Below are 23,662 nucleotides of genomic sequence, written 5' to 3' on the forward strand. Positions count from 1 at the left end.
GCCTGGCATGCGTGCGGCCCGGGTTCGATCCTCAGCACCACATACAAACAAAGATGTTGTGCCCGCCGATAACTGAAAAATAAATATTGAAATTCTCTCTCTCTACCTCTCTCTCTTTAAAAAAAAAATAAATAAACAATGTAAATTTATCATCTCGCAGTTCTGGAGGTCAGCAGCCCAAAATAAGTTCCACCGGGCTGAAGTCCAGGTAGAATCTGTTTCCTGCCTTTCCAGCTTCAAGAGACACCTGCATTCCTTGGCCAGTGGTAACCTTGTGCACATCTCTCTCTGTGTGCTGCTGCCTCTCCTGTTCTCTTGTCTACTTTTTCCACTTTTAAGGACCTCTGTGATTATGTTGGGTCTTCTAAATAATCTAGGATAATCTCCCTAATTTTACATCAGCTGATTAGCAATCTCATTTTCACTGCAACCTGAATTCCCTTTACCATGCAAAACTAACAGTCATAAGCCCTGAGGATTAGGATTTGGACATATTTGGAATCTGTTATCCTGCAGGCCACTGGAAGATGTCCTAGGAGTTGACTTTTTCAGTCACAGGGCTTGCATAGTTTTTGTTGTATCAAATACCCACAAATTATCCTCCTTGATGGTTCTTTTTTTTTAAAGAGAGAGAGGGAATTTTTAATATTTATTTTTTAGTTTTCGGCGGACACAACATCTTTGTTTGCATGTGGTGCTGAGGATCGAACCCGGGCCGCACGCATGCCAGGCAAGCTTGCTACCGCTTGAGCCACATCCCCAGCCCTTTTTTTTTGTTTTAATTGTTACTGGAACTTGAACCTGGGGATACTTTACTACTGAGCTACGTCCCCAGCCCTTTTTATTTTTATTTATTTTTAATTTTGCGACGGGGTCTTGCTGAGTAGCTGAGGGTCTTGATAAGTTTCTCAGGCTGTCCTCCAATTTGCAATCCTCCTGCATCAGCCTCATGAATCACTGGGATTACAGGCATTTGCCACCACACCAGACTCCATGGTTGTTCTTACCATCTTGTACTAGAACAGCAATGTGTTAAAAGGGTCCTTTCCCTGTAATATCATCAAAATTAAATGTGTAGGGCTGGGATTGTGGCTCAGTGGTAGAGTGCTTGCCTAGCATGTGGGAAGCACTGGTTTTGAGTCTCAGCACCACATCTAAATAAATAAAATAAAGATCCATCGACAACTAAAAAAAAAAATGTAAAAAAAAAAGATGAGAGTAGCAATATTGTATATATTTAAAAAAATTAAATGTGTGTGTGTGTGTGTGTTTTTTGTTTTTTTTTTTATACTGGGGACTGAACCCAGAGGTGCTTGATCACTGAGCCACATCCCTATCCCTTTTTATTTTTCTTTTTGAGACAGCATCTCACTAAATTGCTGAAGCTGGCCTCAAACTTGCGATCCTCCTGTCTTAGCCTCCTGAGTTGCTGGGAGTAGAGGCGTGCACCACCATGCCCAGCTAAATATCATTTTTTAAAACTCCCTTTGAATGTAGAAAAAAAAAAAAAGAGAAGGTTTTCCATTTTTGTATTAGTCTGTATTTTCTTGGTTAAGCACACGGTTTAGATTCTTGTAGTATTTTGTTGTCTGGGGTCGCTGACTTGGCTATTTCTGTCTTTTGCCCATTTTCTTATGGGGCCCTCTTTCCCCCCTTTATGAGTTTGTAGCGCCTCTTTTCCTTGTGGATAGCAGCACCACTGGAGCATCCTGTTCCTGGCAGTGCAGGATGAGTCCATTGCAGGAGCCTTCAGGTTCTAAAGCTCAGCTGTTGTGACTTAGAATAGAACAAAGAGTGGTATGTGTGCCTGATCATACAGTGTGATCTTCTGCGACTGAATGCAGAACGCACAAATAAAAAAATATGCCAGTTTCCACTGTGTGTCCTAGCTCAGCTTCACACAGTCCTGTGGACCTAAATTTCATCTTAAAAATAGGAGAATCCCGCCTCGCCTGGTTTGTGTGGCTCTTGATGGCATTCCATGCATTCCATTCGCTGGAAGCTGGGGGAATCCTTGTGTTCTCTGTGGTTAGGTCCCAGGGCTTTGCTGCCACCCAGCTCCTACCCAGTGGCTGTCTTTTCCTTCTCCCTCAGGCTCTCACACCCCTGACTGATTTGCAGTTCCTCACCCAGGGGGTTGTGCCCCTTCTCTGGGTGTACATATTTGTCATAATTAATTGAGCTGTCACTAAGATTTATGCAGCTTATGGTGATTAAATTATGCCTCAAACAATTGTTTACCTTAAGGGAAAAAAACCTGTGCATCCTGCTCCCTCTATTTGTTACCTTTTCAATTTTTTTGGTAAATTTTTTTAGTTGTTGATAGACCTTTATTTATATGTGGTGCTGAGGATCAAACCCAGTGCCTCACATGTGCTAGGTGGTAGGCAAGCTCCCCACCACTGAGCTACAATCCCAGGCCCAAGGGCTTTTTTTTTTTTTTTTTAGTTGTAGACAGAAACAATACCTTTATTTTATTTATTTATTTTTATGTGGTGCTGAGGCTCCAACCCAGTGCTCACACGTGCTAGGCAGGCGCTCCACCACTGAGCCACACACTCAGCCCCTACTTTATACATTTTAAATTTGAACTTCTGATGGACAGAAACTTGTTTTTCTTTACCTCTCTGTATCTAGAATATCATCTGCTGTAAAAGAGGCTTAAACGAAGAGAATTGCGTTTTATCATTTTTTTTAATGATTGGATCACATTTTAGTTTGATTATATAGGAATTTTAAAGTTTGAATAGTTGGTCTTTACTGGTGCCCCCTTACCCCCTTCCTCACCGGACCCCCCCAGGCACAATTTGCGAGGTAAAATGTGTCCATTTGAAGAAAGAGGAACTAAAGTAAAGAATCATTATTATGTAGAACTGATTTTGCCAGCATTTGTGGTTAGCAAGAAAGTGATGTGTTCTGGGTGGGGGAATTCTGTTTTAGTATTATTTTCTTTCCTGAGAAAAATGAAGTACAAAAAGAGATGTTTGCCATCCTGTGTGCCTGGGTGGCAGGGAGACTGCAGGGGTGGTGGGCAGGTGCTGGATGCAGCCTCCCAGGACCAGCTGTGCTGTCAGGAGCCCAAGGTGTGGACCCCACACAGCCTGGGAGACCACAGGTAGGGCCCAGCTGGGCATCGCTGCCCTCTGGATCACACTTTCTGTTTTTTTCTTAAAGAACTAATAAAAATCATAACCTGATAAGGGGGGGAAGTTCCATAAAAAGTGTCTTGGGGCACATGTCAGTGTTGAACTCTCAGATGGGGCCCCTGGGGTTCTCCTGGATCCATACTTCATGCTGTGTTCTGTGGCAACTGTTGAAGGCGTTTTGCTGTTGGGTTGTGGGTAGGTGTTTGGGGGTCTTTTAGCTCCCTACAGGTTTCAGAGTTTGTGTTCAGCAGATCTAAAGTGAAGTGATGTGGAATTTGAATATAGCCCAGGGAAGTTCCGTGTGGGCTGGAGGAAGTTGGGATTGGCTCTGAAGAAGTGAGATCAGGTTTTTGCCCAGCAATCTTCTGAAGCCTGGTTTGTGCTGGTGAAGTGTTGTACCCCAGGAGTCTCACGAATGAGTTGAAATCAGTCGTAGGACAGTTTTCTTGCAGTATGTGAAATGGTGCATTGAGAATGTGTCATATAAGTGATATAGCCATAAGTACAGCACTTGGTGAAGGCGCCTCAGCCACTGTGCCACCACATTAACACAGCTGTCCCCTCGGTGCCTTTCCTTTCTTCCTGTGTGCTTGCTGTGTAGTTCTCTTTCCTGTGTCCCGGATGAACGTTCTTGCAGCCTGTTCCTTTCAGATGATATTTTTCTGCACCGCTAAGTAGTTTTTGAAATTTTCTATTTAACGTCTGCATAATCATGCAGCAAGGAAGGTAATATTTGTATGTCTAAAGTACTGGTGTTATAAAATTTGAATTAATGGCGCTCTTGCCACTTTTTTCCAGAAATGGTTCTTTCAGTGGAATCCATGTAAAAGTTGTCCTTATTCTTTCACTTTTTGGTACAAAAGACATAGTTTCTCTCACCTTTCTCTTCCTTATCTGTCTCCCACCAAACTAGTTCCATACCCTGGAGGTGACCCTGTTATCAGTTGTGTGTGTTGATTCAGAGTCTTAGCAAACAAAATCATTAGGCTTTTAGAGCTGGAGAGTTGTCCTCTGATGATTGACCTGAGGGATGTTCCATTCTGTAACTTCTTACATAAATCCGAGACTGGGTCCCCTTACTCCTGGGTCCCCTTACTCCGTAGTGAGGATTTTGAGAAAACATCTGGCACAAAAAACACATACTACGTGACTTCAATTTCTAGAACATTCAGACACATCTGAAATAGGGTCTGTTGTGTGGGTATGCTTATGTGGGTGATAAAAGTTTAAATGAAAAGCAGAGAAGATAATACCATAAAAATTAGGCTTGTGGTCACATCTGGTAGGTGAAAGGGGGTCTGATCTATAAGGGATACAGTACAAGGGAGGTTTCTGGGGTGCTAGAGGTCATTGTATTTCATGTTGGTTACATGTGTTTGAAGTATAATTTTGTTCACCTGCCAGTAAATTTTTTTTTTTTCCCCTGTGTTCGTGATTGAACCCTGGGCCTCATTCATGCTAGGCAGAGCTCTACCATTGAGCCACATCACGAGCCTTCCCACAGAAATTTTATACCCCTTTCTGTGTGTGTTTGTGATATATTTCACAATACAGAGTTTTTGGGGAAAACCTGAGATGTTAAGTAAAGGTAGATGCAAAGGTACTGTCTTCAAATAATCGAGAGGTGCCAGGTGTGGTGGTGCACTTGTAATCCCAGTGGCTCCAAAGGCTGAGGCAGGAGGATCACAAATTCCGAGCCAACCTCAGCAATTTAGCGAGGCCCTAACCAACTTAGTGAGACCCTCTCTTAAAATAGAAATTAAAAAGGACGGGGGGCGGGGTGGGTTATGGCTCAGTGGTAGAGCGTCCTTGGTGCAATCCCAAGTACCAAAGGGAAAAAAAAAAGTAGAGAGGTTTGGACTCCCTTAGCGTTCGCTCTCCAGGCCACATTGGAGTGACTTAGAGGGAGGTGTGCTTTTGGTGGAACGTGTCTGATTGTATCCTGTGCCACTCTGGCTTCTGCTTTCTGAGTATCAGGCTTGATTGGGAGGTCTCTGGTGGTGCCAGCTGTTTGAGTGGCTCCTGGGGGTCACTGTAGGAAGGAGGACCCCGACCCTCGGGCCACTGGCACCTTTGGGACACAGGATGGATGTCATGCACCTCCCTGCTGTTGAAAGCGCCCCTCTTTGCAAAGGCGTTGTGAAGCAGGCTTTGGTGAACTTCAGCTTTGCGCAACTGAGTACCTTCAGCACCACAGTCTCCCCCCAGGGCTCCTGGTTCCAGCCCCAGAGGGACTCCAGGCCCGGCCAGGGCGGGGCTGCCTTTCAGAAATCTTTCTTACTGCTGGTGTTTTGAACATAGGGAGATTTTTAAAAATATTTTTTTAGGTGTAGTTGGACACAGTGCCTTTATTTTATTTATTTATATGCGGTGCTGAGGACCCAGGGCCTCACACGCATGTGCTAGGCCAGCGCTGAGCCACACCCTCAGCCCCTCAGGGAGATGTTAAGGCACATTTTCAGGAGTCAGAATCTGATGCTGGCCTGAGGCTCCTTATCTCAGGGTGATAGTGCACTGTTCCTCTACCTTCTTAGAGGAGAAGAGAATGCTTGAGTCTTGGAGGCAGGAATTGAGAGTGATCTGAGGGTCAGGAAGGAGCGAGGGAGAAGGGCAGGCTGGGGCCCACTGTGCAGGTTGGGTTAACGTACTGCCCAGTGGAGATGGGAAAGGGGGGACTCGTGTGGCAGCTCTGCAGAAGTTGAATGGTCAGCTGTGTCGTGTATAGGGGGCAGTGCTCTAGTAGGAGCACTCCGTCCTCTGCCTCTGGGGTCTAGGGGAGAGCTGTGTCCTCTGACTTGGGTTCTGGCCAGTTGCATTCCCTGCTGTCTGCCCCCTGGGCACTGGAAGGTGGAGGCCTGTCCCAGTCCTGTGACTCTCACTGCAGATGGGGTCAGCCGGACCTCACTTGGCTCGCTGGGGCCAGCAGCTGCCTGGAGATCTTGTGGAGGCACCTAATGTGGTCACAGATGCTCCGTTTTGCCCTCCGGGGTTAGGATAGCTGGTGCGCCCAGATGTTTTGTAGTATTTTCACATGGATGTGAGGAGACGCCAGGAAACTTGAGTTACTTTCAGGCTGAACCATCCAGAGCCAAAAAGAGGGTTAAAAAAATGTTGTCAACAACAGAAACAAACCAAGGAATTGAAAATGGATTCCATCTTGTTCAGTGGAGATGAGGATTCTTTCAGGAACTTTGAATTCCTACTTTGTCAGTTATTCCAATATTCCCTAAATTGGCCAAAATAATTATTCTTTCAAAGTCTGGAAAAAGTCATTGGGCCTGTCCCTGTGTCAACATTCCCAAGATGAGAGGCCCTGGAGGCTGAATGGGTTCTTTGAGAAGCCACCTTGGGAGTTCACAGGAGCGGGGTCTAGTGGCCCTTGCTGTGCCTTTCCTCTTGGATTGTGTCAGCGTCATCTGTGAGGGAGGTGTTTTCAGTCCTGCTCTTCAGTTTTGCCATGTCTTGGGCACAACAGTGATTTTTTTTCCCTCTTGTGGTCTGGTTGCTCGCACTTCCCCTGGAAAGAACCAGCTTCCTCCCAGCCTGAAAGTGGCGTGTGTCCTGCTTGTCTGTGAGTGTGTTTTTGTGTGCATGTGCGCACGCATGTGTGTGGTTCCCATTTGGTTCTCTGGATACTCCTTGGTGTGTTTGTGATCAAGCTGGGAGCTTGGGAGTGGTTTGGTTCTTGATGAGCACTGGATGCTGTTGACAGGTCCAAGGGCCCAGTCCTTCTGGGAACTCCAGTCCTGGTGGTGGCTCACTCGGCCTGTCCTTTGATCTGGGTGTTTAGTGTCTGACCTGCACGCCCATTAACCAGGAGATCTTGGGCACTGGCCCCTGTACTTGAGGTGCTTGTTTTCTTGTTTGATTCTTGCAGACAGTGAAGTCCCCCAGTTTTGTAGAGGGGACCTCCTGTTGATGGTCACAGACCAGTGGAGCACATCTGACCTGTGCCCCTGCTCAGTGTTTTTGGGTGTTGATGAGGCAGAGGATAAGGGACGGAGCCTGGTTTTGGTGTCATTGGGTAGCTTGGTGCAAGTTCTGGCACTAGCTGTCCAGATGATACTCCACACCTGCCTTCCAGCTCATGGGAGGCGTGGGAGGGGAGAAAGTGCTGCACTGAGGGACTTGCTCTGTTGCTTAGCGCTCAGTGGCTGCTTCTAGCCCTTGATTTGTAGCTTTGTGGACCCCTGAGAGGTCCCTGGGGCATGAGCGTGGCCACTCAAACTGTTTGTGGCAACACCATCCACTGGAATCTGTCTGCACTTGGAACAATCAAAGGATTTCAGAGGTAGATGGTGGGTGGTGTTTTCCCTTTTCAAGAGAAACCTTCATTCAAAATTTCCAGCCATCTCTGTTCTAAGCTTTGTGCTGTGGTAGGAAAATAAATTTGTTTATGTTCATGAGAACTGGAGAGAAGAGAGTAAATTCATCAAACACTTTTTTTTTTTTTTTTTTGGAGATGGGTTCTTGTGATGTTGTCTGTCTCAAGTGACCATACGGCCTCAGCCTCCTGAGTCTCTGGTCCTCCAGATATGTGCTGCCACATCTGGTTTATGAAACATTTCTTTCTTTTCTTTTTTTTTTTGGTACTGGGGATCTAACCCAGGGGTGCTTTACCACTGGCTATATCCCCAGCCCTTTTTATCTTTCAAGAAAGGGCCTTGTGCAGTTGCTGAGGCTGGCCTCAAACTTTCAGTCCTCTTGTCTCAGCCTCCTCTGTGTCACCAGGATTATAGGTGTGCGCCACCACACCAGCACAAACATTTCTCAACAACTTTATTGAGATATAGTTCATATATATACAGTTCACCCATTTAAAGTGTACAGTTAAATGGATTTTAGTATATATTCACAGAGTTATTTTATTGTCCACACAATAAAACACTTAATTGAGCTCAGAAAGAAAGCCCCTACCCTTTAGCAGTCACTTCAATCCTCTCTTCCTCCCAGCCCCTAGTAGTCACTACTCTTTTAAAAAAATTTTTAAAAAATTCTCAAGATTTGCCTATTTTGGAAATTTAATATAAATAGAATCATATAATACATGGTTTTTGGTGGCCTGTTGTATGTGTGGTACTGGGGATTGATCTCAGAAGGTGTTCTACCACTGAACTACCTCCCCCAGCCCTTTCTATGTTTTATTTTGAGACAAGGCCTTGCTAAATTGCTAAGTTGGCCTTGAACTTACAATCCTCCAGCCTCAGCCTCCCAACTCACAGGGATTACAGGTGTGCGCCACCACACCTGCTGCTTCATTTCTTCTTATTGCTGAATGAGCCCCCATTGTATGGATGGACCCCATTTCACTTACCCATTCATCAGGGACAGGCATTTGAGTTGTTTCTACTTTTGATTATTGTGAACCAAGCTGCTGTGAATTCAGATGTGTGGGACTACTGTTGTGTGGACGGGTGTTTTAATTTCTCTAGGGTAATATACCTAGGTGCGGAGTCGTTGGGTCATATGAGAACCTCCATCTGTGTCCCCAGCAGCTGCACCGTCTTCCATTCCCACCTCGCCTTGCTTGTCAGCTTGTCTTTTGGATTATAGTGATCTTTGTGGGTATGAAGTGGCATCTCTTTGTTTGGACATCTTTTCATGTGCCTGTTGGCCATTTGTATATCTTCTTTGGAGAAATGTTCATTCAAACCTTTTATATATCCTTTCTATATCTTTAAAATTATGTAATTCGTCTTGAAAAAAGTAAGAATTCTTTAGATATTTTTGACATATCTCTTATCCCTGGGTGGTTTCAAGTGAGCTACGTTCCTAGCTGTTTTTATTTTTCATTTTAAGAAAGGGTTTTGCTAAGTTGCTGGGACTTGACTTGAACTTGTGACCCTCCTGCCTCAGGCTCCTGAGATGCTGGGATTATAAGTGTGGCCACCACATCAGGCTGAGTTGTCTTTTCACCTTTTATTTTTGGCTACTGGGACTTGAACCCAGGAGCACTCAATCCCTGAGCCACATCTCCAGCCCTTTTTTGTATTTTAACTTTCTTTTTTTTATTCAAAGAGAGAGAGAGAGAGAGAGAGAGAGAGAGAATGAGAATGAGAATTTCAATATTTATTTTTCAGTTTTTGGCAGACACAACATCTTTGTTTGTATGTGGTGCTGAGGATCGAACCTGGGCAGCACGCATGCCAGGCGGGCACGCTACCACTTGAGCCACATCCCCAGCCCAACTTTTTTGTATTTTATTTAGAGACAGGGTCTTACTGAGTTGCTAAGTGCCTAACTTTGAACTCGCGATCCTCCTGCCTTAACCTCCTGAGCCTCTGTGCTCTGCTTGTCTTTTCACTTTTTTTTAAAGAATCTCTTTAAAAATTTGTCCTAATTAGTTATACATAACAGAATGCATTTTGACACATCATACGTAAATGGAGTATAAGTTCTCATTCGTCTGGATGTACAAGATGTAGAATCACACCAGTTGTGTAATCATATACTCACATAGGGTAATAATGTCCTATTCATTCTATTATTATTCCTACCCCATGCCCCTTCCTCTCCCTTCACTCCTCTCTGTCTAGTCCAAAACAAAATATCTCTTCTCCCTCCCTTTATTGTGAAATAACATCTGTATATCTGAGAAAACATTCAGCCTTTGGTTCTTTGGGATTGTTTTATTTTGCTTAGCATAATATTCTCTCATTCCATCCATTTACTGGTAAATTCCATAATTTCATTCTTCTTTAAGGTTGAGTAATATTCCATTGTGTATATATACCACAATTATCCATTCATCTGTTGAAGCGCACCTAGTTTGGTACCATAGTTTAGTTATTAAGATTTGAGCTGCTGTATACATTGACATGTCTGCATTACTGTAGTATGCTGATTTTAAGTCCTTTGGGCATAAACGTAGGAGTGGGATGACTGGGTCAAATGGTGGTTCCATTCCAAGTTTTCTGAGGAATCTCCATACTGCTTTCCATAGTGGTTGCACCAATTTGCAGTCCCACCAGCAATGTGTGAGTCTTTTCACCTTCTTGATGGTATCTTTTGAAGCACAGCAGTTTTTAATTTTGACACAGTACAGTTTATCTATTTTGTTCCTTTTTTTGTGCTTTTGGTATTATTTCCAAGAAGGCTTTGCCTAATCCAAGATCATGAGGATTTACTCCTATTTCCTGCTACGTGTTTTGTAATTTAGCTCTCACATTTAGGTCTGTGATGCATTTTTAATTGGTTCTTGTGTATGGTGTGAGGTAGGAGCCTGACTTCATTCTTTTGCATGTGGGTACCCACTTGCCCCTGGTGAAACCCTTTGTGGGTGTGGGTGTGGGTGCTGTGTGCTCCTCCCCTCTATGGGGAAAGCAGAACTCCCTGCTTGTATGTCCTGATTTGGGAGAAAGCCGTGAATGACGCAGATTGATGAGAGGGCTCAGAAGGGAGACTGAAGCCAGTTGTGAGAGCATGAAGGAAGAGTGATAGTCCCTGTAAAGGCTTGGAACTACCTCCCTGTTGGAGTTGTGTCTGAACTGAGTGTGGAGGCTGGAAAGGATTCAATTCAGACATCCTCACCTAGTAAGTACTGATGCACTTTGAGGGAGCTCATGTCGTTGTTAATTGATACTTTGCTTTGAGTTAAGAGCTTTTAAACCACTGCAATGGTGGTTTAAGAGAAGACAGTAATATTCTGCTCTAACAGTGTGGGTGAGCTGTCCATGTGGCATGCTACAGCTTTATATCGTCCAGTTCTTCCTTAGCTGGGTATGGTGGTGCATGCCTATAATCCCAGCCATTTGGGAGGCTGAGGCAGGAGGATTGCAAATTTAAAGCCAGCCTCAGCAATTTAGCAAAACCCTATCTCAAAGTAAAAAAAAAATAAAAAGGGCTGGGGCTGTGGTTCAGTGATTAAGCACTGCTGGGTTCAATCCACAGTAGCAAAAAAAAAAAAAAAAAAGTTCTTCCTTATATTCTTTTGGGGAAAATGGATACAGCTGAACAGGGCAAGGGTGCAGGAGGAGGAAAGATACTGTCAGGGAGGCATGCGGCACCCTCTTGGGGCTCAGCTTGGTGGCATCTGCTGATGACTGTTCTCTTTGTCAGTAGCTTTCTTTCTGTCGCTCACTGAGGCACAGTTCCCATCACAGGGGAGGAGGAGTCTTAAATGAAGTCTGCTGGTGCGGTCTTGCCTAGGCAATCAATGCAGTCCTTGAGTTACGTGGCTTTCTTGCTCACATGAATTGGATTTCATTTGTCCATTAAGCAGGTATTTATTGAGCATCTGCTATGTACTGGGCACTGCTCCTGATCACTGAGATACAGATTTGAACAAACACAAAGACCTGCCTTTTGGGAGAGAATATGCTTGAGTGGGTGATGGCCAACATTTAGTAGAGGTAGTAAGTAAGTGATATGTACAGAGCATGGTAGAAGACAGGACCTGCCATGGGGGAGATGACGATGCGGGCCATGTTGTCACTGAGAAGTGTCATGGAGAAGGTGATGCTGAGGCAAGATTCGAAGGTGACCAGACCTTACTTAGTCTGATGGGTATATGGGGGGAGAATGTCATTGGAGAAGAGGCAGCTGGCCATGGGTTCATGGCCGGGAGGTTGTCTCAGGGTTTGAGGGACAGTGAGGCAGCCAGCGTGGCTGAAGAGGTGGATGAGGGTGCAGCACCCAGGGTACCTGATGGCTAAAATGAGAAAAGAACATTTTGCGGGTGGCAGTGGGTTTCTAAAGGCCTGGCTCAAGGTCTGGTCTCCTTAGAGAGAGGGTGTCTCTGAGCCTCAATGAGGAAATCATGGTTTTGTGAGTGATGTGGCATTGTTCCTGTGGGCCTATAAGAGCCACTCAGGGGTGGGGGTAGGACTCAGTGGTGAAGTGCTTGCCTAGTATACACGAGGTCCTGGGTTCTACCTGCTCTGGATGGGGGAACACTTAGGAAAGTATTCATTGGCAGGAAAACAGATGTGAAATTGTCCATGTTAAAATTAGAGTTAAAATTTGCCAGCACGTGGTGCATGCCTGTAATCTCAGTCACGTGGGAGGCTGAGGCAGGAGGATCACAGGTTTGAAGTCAGCCCTGCAACTTAGTGAGACCTTGTCTCTATAAAAATAAACAGGACTGGGGTGTAGCTCAGAGGTGAGCACTCCTGGGTTTAAGCCCTAGTTATCCACCCCGCCCCCAAGAAAAAAAGAGATGCAGCAGGATCCTTGTGTGAAGCTAGTCTTCATGTTAACTGCAGAGAACAGCCGAAGGCGAGTGGCTCAGTGACATTCATGTCAATCCTCTGATGTTTTGCACTTGCCACAGGGACTTAGTCTCAACATCCTAGGAATATGAGGCAGCAGTTGTGATGTAAATGGAAATGATGAGATAAAACCAAGAATTAATTGGTTGCAACTGTTGGAAGAGGCATTGGTCTCCCAGACTGCGAGAAGAGGACAGAAAATGCTGAGCGCTCGCCTCGTTGGGAGGCAGATGGATGCTGGCTGGTGGGAGTGCAGATTGGCTCAGTCACTTTGAAAAACTGGAAATATTTACTAAGCTGAGCATATGCAAATCCTGTGATCAGCAATTTCACTTTGGCTATGTTCGGTGCCCAACAGCAACGCCTGCATATGTGCAGCAAGAGATGTGTTAACATTCCAGATGCCTAGCCCCAGCGAGATGAATGAATAGTGGTGGCACAAGCACGCAGCCAACTCCACGGGACTGAGAACGGACAGCGTCACTCTGTGGGAGGAGATTGGAACAGGGATGCCATGATTCCACTCATAGCACAAAAACAAGTGACCCCATGAGCAACTCATGGTATCAGAAGGCAGTGATGACCTGGGGGCAGTGGCTGGAGGGAACATGGGGGTGTTGGGTGCTCACTCTTCACTTGGGCTCCTACACTGCTGTGTGCATTTAGGAATTCCCTGAGTCCGTGGTTCTGATGTGGACTTTTCTGTATGTGCGCAGTATACAAAGTTTTAAAAACCAATGGGGGGCGCTGGGGTTGTGGCTCAGCGGTAGAGCGCTCGTCTAGCATGCATGAGCACCAGTTCCATCCTCAGCACCACATAAAAATAAAAAATAAAGAGATTGTGTCCATCTAAAAATAAAAAATAAATATTAAAAAAAAACAATGGAGGGGTGTGTGTGTGTGTGTGTGTGTGTGTATTTATTACATGTTAACTAAATACAATATTTGTGTGCATTTGTTGGACATGTGTGTGAAGGAGCCGGAGGACCTGCCTGGGAATGCCAGCATTGATTTGGGATTGGAGTCCTTGAATCAGGGAAGAACCAGTGCGCAGATATATTTTTTTGGGGGGGCAGTATATGGCAAAGTATTATTTTCAGTTAAATCTTGGTGGTGGATACATAGGTTCTGATATTTTCTGTACTTTTTTTTTGTGTTCTTTTTTATTCTTTTTAGATATACATGACAGTGGAGGGTATTTTGACATATTATACATAAATGGAGTTTGACTTTCCTTTCTGTGGTTGTACATGATGTGGAGTTTCACTGGTCCTGTATTCATATATGAATATAGGAAAGTGATGTCCGACTCATTCTGTCTTTTCTATTCCCAACCCCGCTCCCTTCTCTTCATTCCCCTTTGTCTAATCAAATAAGCTTCTTTCTATCCCTCCCTCCCTTATTGTGAGTCAACATCTGCATATTAGAGAACATTCAGCCTTGTTTTTTTTTGGGATTGGCTTATTTCACTTAGCATGATAGTCTGTAGTTCTATTCATTCACTGGCAAATGTGTACTTTATGTTTGAAGTGTTTCACAAAATAAGTGTGAACACATTTAAAAGTTATATAGAGAAAAAGATCCAATGGGAAAAACAATGTTAATCATGATTGAATGGAAATTTAAGCATTTTTTGTTGTTTTCACAGAAAATTTAGAGAAATGTGGTTTGGTCGATCCAAGGAAGCGTGTTTGAAAAGATAGTTCATACAGCATATTATAAAGCTTTGCGCCTGTGGGAAGCAATAGAAAAATTAATATGGGTGTTTACAGATTGTAGGTTGCAGTGATTTTCATTTCAAGTGTCATGTTACATTAAATAAGTTATTAAAAGAAAAACAACCCTTAGGGTTGATGAAATAGAGGTATTTCAAGTCTGCTACCCACAGGAACTCTGCCAGCACTAGGGCCAGGGGATACCTGTGGCACAAGGGGACTGTGGCTAACGTGGACAATCTGTAGATAGAAGCACTTGAGGGGCATCTCATTTGAAGGGCATCCTGGTGTCCTCTGGGTGAATTCTCCCTTCTGGAGCCATGGCCATGATGAGACCCATTATCTGAGATCACCTGTTAATTTCAGAATGTAGTTTGTAGAGTTTTTAATCAAGGGCAGAATCGGTTCTCCAAGCTCCAGCTGATGGTGGATGACATTTGCTGCTCCGTTTGGTTCTGTTCAGGGGCAGCCTGTGCCCTGGAATGCCACTGTTCCGTTACCCTGTCTTAGCCCAGTCTGGGTGAATAAGTAAAAGTAAGGTGTGTGTCTAGGCAAGGTCTTAAATCACTCTCTGCTTGTCCTGTGATGGTGATTCTCATGCTGACCATGACCAGCAGCAGCTGCCATACCTGGACACGGAGAGGAGAGGAAGGCACCTTCTCGGGCCCCACCCAGACCCCCTGGTGAGAAACTCCAGGTGTGGGCAGCCATCTGTATTTGAACAGGCCTGGCAGGTGATTCTGCTGTAGGCTCAGTTTGAAGACGTAGGCTCAGTTTGAAGACGGGAGCCCTGTGACTCCCTGCCATCCCTGGCTGGCCCTCTCCATCCTCTTGTTCTGACGAGCTGGTAGCTGAGGTGGGTGGCCTCACGTAGTGGTGGAACACTGACTTTGGAGTCTGCCAGAAGATGTGTTGGCCATTAGGAATCTTGCTCCGTGCTTGAGAATGCCAGATGTCCTGCGTGCTTCCATAGCACATTACACGGGGAGGGACTGTATGCTGGTACGGGGAGAACCCCCAAGGGGGCTGGACTGGTGGAGTGGAGTGTCTCTGAATGCTTCATACAGCTCCTCCATTGGGCCAGCGTGGAGCAGGGTGTGGTCCAGGCCTGGCTGAGCCTGGCCTCTGGGTGACTGAAGCAAGAGACTGCAGCTGTGCAAGTGGGGGCCTGTGCACGCCTGTCCCTGTGTGCTAGGCAGAGGTTCTCCCAGGCTGTGACTTCTGTGTAGGTCAGCATTTACAGAAGGTTTGTGTAAAGCAAGGCATGAGCTGCAGCATGGTTTATTGATAAATCCTGTTTGCTTCCTAAAGCTTTGGACTTTGTGATTACTATCTCAAGATTCTGCTGGAAGATTGTTAGGAAGGGAGAGTGTGTATGTGTGCATGTGTGTGTGTGCATGGCAGGGATCCAGTCTTCAAACTGTGTGTGTGCCGGAGTGTATGTTTAAAGATTCATTTCTTTTTTCTTGGTACTGGGGATTGAAGTCAGGGACACTCAACCACTGAGTGACATCCCCAGCCCTATTTTGTATTTTATTTAGAGACACGGGGTCTTTCTAAGTTGCTTGGGGCCTTTGCCAAGTTGCTGAGACAGGCTTTGAACTTGGGAACCTCTTGCCTCAGCCTCCTGAGCTGCTGGGATTACAGGCCTGCGCCACTGTGCATGACTCAGTACTAAGTTTTAATTGGTGGATTTACAAAATCTTTTTGGATTATGGTATAATAAACCTGGAAGGAAGTCAGGAACATTTATTGAATGTTTTCTTTTTTGCTAGTTATTTCCAGTTCCACTGTCTCATTTAATTCTGAGGTTCTTCTTGTGAGCCAAGAACTGCCAAGTAAAGCAGTCTTGTGCCAGAAGGGTTGGAGCAGGGGGTGAGTGACATTCAAGGGGCCTGTAAGGGGTTGTTGCTGTTATTCAAGGCGAGGATGGTGCTCACTGGCCAGGGTGGGGAGGCACCCTTATGCCCACGTTATAGGTTATCAGTGAAAGCTCAGAAGTGGTCGCTTGCTAGCCTGTACAGCTGGGAATTGATGCAGGCTGAATCCCACCCTGTATCTCCTCAAGTCTGGTGCTGACCTCTGTCTACAGCCCACCGGTGCGGGGCCTGGTGGCTCTCCGTCTCGTTTGAATTACCTTTGTGGGGCTGGGTTGGTGTATAGTATATCCCAGGCGCTGTGTCTTATGGGGCCGCCTGCCTTGAAGAGGGTGTCAATTTGATAAGAGTATTGAAGTCCACATTTATTCCTGAGAAAACCAGACTCTTGCCCTTTGTGTTTCTGCCCTTTCTGCAGTGTGGCCCATCACAGGACAGTGCAGCAATTTGAAATGATCATTCTCTCCTTTTTCTTAGTTTGTTTGAAAATACCAGTGTCCTGGTTTAGTGAGTTGATACTTGGAACCATACACTCTTGCCATTGGGCTTGGAACTTCCATAGAGGGTCATTATGATGCTTGAGAACAGTCAGGATTTGGAGCAATGCCTTTGCTTTAAAGTGTGGTTTTTGGAGTTCTTTTAGATTCTCATGTGATCAAAGTTCAGATTCTTCACCAGCATGCAGTCATTTGGTAATCATTACTGAGTTCACATGCTGTCTTGGAAGATGACCTTATTTTAGTAATTGTGAAAATTAATACATGATTAAGAGATAAAACTTTTTTAAAAGATTTTTTTTGGAGCTGGTCATGGTGGCACATGCTTGTAATCCGGCGGCTTGGGAGGCTGAGGCAGGAGGATCACCAGTTCAGAGCCAGCCCCAGCACCTTAGCAAGGCCTCAAGCAACTCAGTGAGAACCTGTCTCAAAATAAAAAAAGGACTGGGATGTGGCTCAGTGGTTAAGTGCCCCTGGCTTCAGTCCCCGGTACCAAAAAAATGTGTTCTTTTTGGTACTGGGGGTTGAACCTAGGGGTGCTTACCAACCTGGGATTGAACCCAAGGGCGCTTAACCACTGAGCTACTCCCACAGCCCTCTTATTTTTTATTTTGAGACCCGATCTCGCTAAGTTGCCCAGGCCAGCCTTGAATTTATGATCCTCTTGTCTGGACCTTCAGAGGAACTGGGATTGTGGGTGTGGCCACTGCACTCAACTTAAAAAAATTTTTTTAATTGAATACCTCTGGTGCTTGCCCAGCGTCTGTGTCCTGTTACCTTTTACCTTTCCTCTCTTCTTCCATTACTATCTTCTTTTATGTTAAATCAGTGCTTTCTAATTCCCTTGTTTCTTTTCTTTTTTTTACAGTGTTGGGGATGGAACCCAGGGTGGGAGGCGAGAACTCTCCCACCAAGCTGTATCCCAGCCATTTATTCTCTTGTTTCTGTTACTATATTTTTTGTTTTTTTCTTAGTTATTGCTCTGGGGGTTACAATTGATATCTTAATTTATACTGGTCTGGTTGGAGTTGGTGCCTGTTTAGAGTCAGTTGTGTGTAAAAGCTTTGCTCCTATGTTTTAAGTCAATTTTCTGTCACTATAACAAATATCTGAGATAATGATTTATAAAGAGAACAGGTTTATTTATTAAAAAATTTTTTTGTAGTTGTAGATGGACAGAATGCTTTTATTTTATCTGTTTATTTTTATGTGGTGCTAAGGATGGAACCCAGTGCCTTACTCATGCTAGGCAAGCACTTTGCCACTGAGCCACAACCCCAGCCCGAGAACAGGTTTAGTTTAGCTTACAGATTTGGAGGTTTCAGTCCTTGATCAGGTAGACATTGTTCTTAGGTCTGGGAGAGAGTACATCATAATGGGGAGCATGTGGCCTAGCAAAACTGTCCACTTGTGGCTGGGATGCAAAAAAGAAAAAGAAAAGAAGGGGCTGGGATCCCACTCTCCCTACTAGAAGCATGCCCCAGTGACTTTAGTGCCCACTTCCTGGTTCTACCACCTCTCAATACCCCATCCTGGAGAACAAGGCTTTCACATCTGGGTCTTTGGGGGACATCCTGTATCCCAACTAGAGCATCCTCTATGGCTCCATTCCTTCTCACCTTTGTCAGACAAATTTGTGTCATACACACTAAGCCTGTGCATGTTGTGTGCCGATTTGTCATTATTGCTCTATGCAGTTGTCTTTTACATCAGCTAGGGATAAAAGTTACAAATAAAAATATGTTCTGGATGTGTGTGATGGTGCGCTCAGGAGGCTGAGGCACAAGAACTAAAAGTTGGAGGCCAGTCTGGGCAACTTAGTGAGACTTTAAAATCTCAAAATTAGTAAATTAAAAAAAAAAAAAAAATAGGTGGGTGGGCAGGTGTGGTGGTGCACTCCTGTAATCCCAGTGATTCAGGAGACTGAGGCAGGGCAGCCTCACCAACTAAGTGAGGCTTTAAATAACTTAGTGAGACCCTGATTCAGAATTAGAAAAAGGTCTGGGGATATGGCTCAGTGGTAAGGTACCTCTGGGTTCAATTCCCCAGCACCACAAGGGAAAAAAAATGGGAGAGGGTTTCAGAATGTGGCTCAGTGGTAGAGTGTTTGCTTAGCATGTGCAAGGCCCTGGGTTCAACCCCCAGTACTAGGGGAGGAAAACACACACACACACACACACACACACAATGCTTTGTTATACTTTTATATTTACCTATGTAGTTACTTTTACATTATTTCTTCAGGTGGCTCATATGGATTCATTTTTTATGGGACAGATCTATTACAACGAGATCTTACCAGTGTTTAGTTACCCTGCCATGTCCTCATTCAATGTCAAGAGCTATGTGTGTGTGTCCATGTCCCCGTGCTTTCAGGAGTCGTCATCTCTTACACTGGCTTTTGTGATTATGTCGTGTCTAGGTGTGATCTCTTTTTTTTTTTTAAATTTTTTAGGTGTGATCTCTTTTAAGTTGATCCTGGTTGGAGTGTTTTTTTTCTTTTCCGTGGTGCTGGGGATTGAACCCAGGGCCTTGTGTGCAAGTGAGGCAAACTTTACTGAGCTATATCCTCAGCCCCATAAATTTTGGTCATTATTTACTCAAGTTTTCTAACCCTTTCTGCCTCTCCTTTAGAGTCCCCCTATGAGTGTCTGGTATCTCGATGGTGTACCTCAGGTCTCTCACAACAATTTCTGTTAATTTTTTTTTCATTCTTTTTTCTTTGTGCCCCTCAGACTGGATAATCTAAAATGACTTAACCTTTGAGTTTGCTGATTCTTTCTCACTCAGATCTGCTGTTGAGCTTCACTAGTGAATAGTTCATTTCATTTATTGAACATTTCAATTTTGGACTTTTTATCTGGTTCTGTTTTATAATGGAAGTTTATTGATATTTTTCTATTGATGAGACAAACATACATTGTCCTTACACATTCCCTTAGTTCTTGAGGTGTGGTTTCCTTTAATTCTTTGAGCATGCTTAAAATAACTGAAAAAAAGTCTACTAAGCTCAGTGTGGGGTTTCCTCTAAGATGGTTGGTATTGATTGCCTTCTTCCCGCTGCATTTGGGCATGCTTTCTTTTCATTACATGTCTATAAATTTTTGTTGAAATTGAACATTTAAAATAATATAATACGGGGCTGGGGATGTGGCTCAAGTAGTAGCGCGCTCACCTAGCATGCGTGAGGCACTGGGTTTGATTCTCAGCAGCACCACATTAAAAAAATAAATAAAATAAAGGTATGTGTCCACCTAAAACTAAAAAATAAATATTAAAAATAATAAAATAATAAAATAATATAATGTGTTGGCTTGGGGTTGTGGCTCAGAGGTAAAGCACTTACCTAGCATGTGTGAGGCACTGGGTTCAATCCTCAGCATTGCATAAAAAACAAAATAAAGTTATTGTGTCCACCTATAACTAAAAATTAAGTATTTAAAAAAATATATAATGTGGGCTGTGATTGTGGCTCAGCAGTAGAGCGCTCGCCTGGCATGTGCGAGGCGCTGGGTTCGATCTTCAGCACCACATAAAAATAAATAAAATGAAGGCATGTGTCCAACAACAACTAAAAAAAAAAAAAGTAAAATAGCGATCCATTGACAATTAAAAAAAAAAAATGTGGCAACTCTGGAAACCAGATTTCCCCCTCCTTAAGGTATTGTTACTGTTTGCTGTTATTTATTTGTTTAACGAATTTTCTGAACTAATTCTATAAAGTCTTGAGTATTATTCTCCTAGAGTTGCTGTAACAAAGTACCACAATCTGTGTGGCTTAAAACAGAAAGTTATTGTCTCACACTTCTGGAGGATCCAGCTGTTGGCAGGGCTGTGGCCCCTCTGATCCTGAAGCGGGGAACCTTCTTGGCTCACTCCGGCTTCCAGGGCTTTCCTTGGTGTGCCTTGGCTTGTAGACTCAGCCATCCACGTCTGCGTGTCTGCCTCCCTCTCATCTGGCACTGCAGGGTGCCTCTGTGGCTTACACAGGCTCCAGCTTCATCAAATTAAGGGCCTGCCCTGCTTCAGCATGACCCCATTGAGCTCGGTTGTATCAGTAAGTGTACCTTGGACCGCTGCAAGTCTTAGGCTAATTTCTGGAATAGCCAAGTCTTTCATTAATTTCTGAAATCCTGAGGTAGAGGATTCTGGCCATTTTCACCAGTGTCCTCATTGCATTAGTGGAGGAGTGGGTTTTGGAGGTCCTTCCGCTGCCATACTGATGTCACCTGCCTTTTAATTGTGAAGCTTTTCAGAGCTTTATATACCATGCAGTTATCTCATTTAAAGTACACAGTACAGTGGGTTTGGTATACTCAGTATGCTTTGTATATTCAGAGTTGTACAACCATCACCATGATCAATTTTAGAGCTTTTTTTTTTTTTTTAAATCATCCTGGAAAGAAAGCACTTGAGTAGATACTCATCACTCCTCCCACCTTCCCTCCCAGCCTGAGCTAACAGTAGTCTACTTTTGTTTGCATAGATTCGCCTTTTCTGGATGTTTCACATTGATATAATCGTCCTGTACATGACTTTAAAGACTGCTTCCTTCATTTGGCATCACGTTGCTAAGGCTCATTTATGCTGCAGTGTGAATCTGTGCTCCATTCTTGTTTAGGGCTGAGGAACATTCCATTGTGTGCACAGGCCACATTGTCTTTATTCCTTGATGAGCATTTTGTTTTTACCACCTTCTGGCCATTCTGAATAGTGTTCCTATGGACACTTGTGTGTAGTCTTTTGAGTGGACGTGAATGTACTTCTTTTTCTTGGGCAGTTACTTAGGAGTGGGATAGCTGGATCACATGGTATCTCTGTGGCTAACATTCTGAGGACCTGCTGGACTGTTTTTATTTAATTTTGAAATTTTTATTATGTCCTGGACTGTTTTTGAAGGCTATGGCACCATTTCCACATCTGCCCCAGGTGTGAGGGGTTCCCTTACTCTTACTAGCACTTAACATTTGCCTCCTCCTCCTCCTCCTCCTCCTCCTCCTCCTCCTCCTCCACATGTACTCAAATATAGCAAACTTGGATACACAAGCACACACATACACATGTACACTCAAATACACTCATACCCATATGCACACACTGTAATATACACATGTCCACATACACTCATATAAATACACACTAATATTCATACAAACTCACAGTACAGATTCATGCACATATGGTCACTGGCATATACACTCACGTACACACATAAACTCAGACACACATACACATGTACTCACGCACATACCAGTGCATGTGTTCAACAGCTGTGGGCATATGCTGCTCTGCTGTGGTATCATCATCACACTGTGAGCTGATAGGTGAGCTGAGGTTGTGGCTCAGTGGCAGAGTGCTTGCCTAGCACTCGTGAGGTTTGATCCTCAGCACTGCATACAAATAAATAAACAAATAAATAAAGATCCAAAAAGATAGAGACTCACCGTGTAAATCAGCTGTTGACCTTCTCCCAAGCCTTCCTGGTCATGTCGACCCTGGGCCAGGGACCCCTGCTTGGAGGATTGCTGCTTTAGATGAAGATTCTGTGGTGTGAGACCTTTAGGGATTCTCAAGTCAACCTTACAGCCTTAGTTTTTCTTCTTAAGGCAATTAAGGCAGCCACATGTTATTTTAACTAATTAATTAATTAATACATTTTTGTGGTTCTGGGGATGGAATTTAGGGCTTTGGGCATGCTAGGCCAGTGCGCTACCCCTGGGCTACACACCCAGCCCAAGGCAACCACCTTTTAAATCCTAAAATGCTGAGTAATTTCACAGAGGAAATTAATCCAGTCCCCAGTTTTGTTTTAGAACATAACCAGCATCCTTCACTAAGAGTTGCTTTCAAAAGTCAGTCATGTGGGCTGAGTGCTGTGATGTACGTCTGTAATCCCAGCTGTTCAGGAGGCTGAGGCAGGAAGATTGCAAGTTCAAGGTCAGCCTGGGCAATTTAGTGAGACCTATCTCAAAATAAAAACTAAAAAGGGCTGCATTTAGTTCAGTGCTCACTTGCCTGGCATGTTTGAGGCCCCTGGGCTCAGTCCCTGGTCTCCAGTACCCAAAAAAAAAAAAAGATGTGTATAAGAGACNATTCTTGTCCCTAAGGATGCTGAAGTTTTAGGGCTAATTAGTTCTTTGGTTTGTAGGATCAAGAAACCTAGCAATGAGCTAGCATGTAGTAGTCCCCCCAGCCTCTGCAAATTAATGTGGCTGTTTGGCCTGTGAAGATATTGTGCCAATTGTAGGAACACTGGATCATGTAGAAGTCACACACTGGTTTCACTTGTTTGAACCCTTTCTCGGCTCTAGGGAAGGACTTTTTCACACATAATTTGTAAATATTTCACTGTTTTCTGAGCCCAAGTTGAAGACTTGATTTGACTGATCATAGAAATGTGTATTTGCTGGTTCACAAACTGGTGAAGCCTCTCAGGTAGTGATTATTGGGGGCAGAAGCACATGCCCCTCAGGACCAAATCTGTAGCATGAAGAATGAGGGTGACCAGCGTCGGGGTGGTTCTGTCTTTGTGGGCAGAGTCCACGTGCTGAGCCAGCACAGGGTGCAGGAGACGCCACTCTCTGAGCAGCTGTCTTTATCTGGCATTTGCCTTTTTTCCTGTAGGCTCACCAGTACAGGTCACTGATCGAAGGGACCCAGACCCCAGTCGAATGCAGATGCCGCAGGGGAACCCGCTGCTGCTGTCCTATACCCTGCAGGAGTTGCTGGCCAGGGACACTGTGCAGGTGGAACTCATCCCGGAGAAGAAGGGCCTCTTCCTGAAGCATGTGGAGTATGAGGTTTCCAGCCAGGTAACTGCAAATCACGTGTGTGACTGTGTGGACAAGGGGGATGGAGAACTAGGGATAGCATCAGGCCAGGAGATAGGGAAGGGAGAGAGTGTGGTCCAAAACTTGTGGGCTCCGTCAAGCCTCTGAGCAGACTTGTGCCGGTTGCTGGGCCTGCTCCACTCCTGCCTGGTCCCGCCTCACCATCTCTGTGTTCTCGAATCCTGCTTCTTAGAAATCTCTTACAGACAGTCTGCGGAGCACACACCCTGGACAGAAGTGGGTTTGGTGGTAGTTTTGTCATGGATCCCCTGAGGATTCGAAAGTCAGCCCCATAGAGCGTAGACTCCAAATAGTGACTGCAGTGTGCGGGAATGATCGGTCTGTGTCCAGCTAATCACCTGTAGTAACACTGCCCCTCTGTTGTGGG

General features: G+C 44.6%; 1 protein-coding gene across 7 annotated transcripts in view; it reads left to right on the forward strand.

The window, feature by feature from the left end:
* Snx8 (sorting nexin 8) overlaps positions 1-23,662 on the forward strand; it is a 43,737-nt gene that overhangs the window by 3,742 nt on the left and 16,333 nt on the right. For 5 of the 7 annotated variants that reach the window (XR_007341321.1, XM_048785339.1, XM_048785343.1 and 2 more), the window contains exon 2: positions 23,069-23,256. Coding sequence is in view for 6 of the 7 variants with exons in the window: in XM_048785339.1 (XP_048641296.1) it covers positions 23,069-23,256 (188 nt within the window). In the remaining variant the exon portion in view is untranslated. Of the gene's footprint in view, positions 1-2,962; positions 3,116-10,392; positions 10,680-23,068; positions 23,257-23,662 lie in introns of those variants that run through there. The other 2 variants (XM_048785340.1, XM_048785342.1) reach the window with 2 other exon arrangements.

The sequence above is a fragment of the Marmota marmota genome, unplaced genomic scaffold, assembly GCF_001458135.2.
Source record: "Marmota marmota marmota unplaced genomic scaffold, marMar, whole genome shotgun sequence".
NCBI classification, from domain to species: domain Eukaryota; kingdom Metazoa; phylum Chordata; class Mammalia; order Rodentia; family Sciuridae; genus Marmota; species Marmota marmota.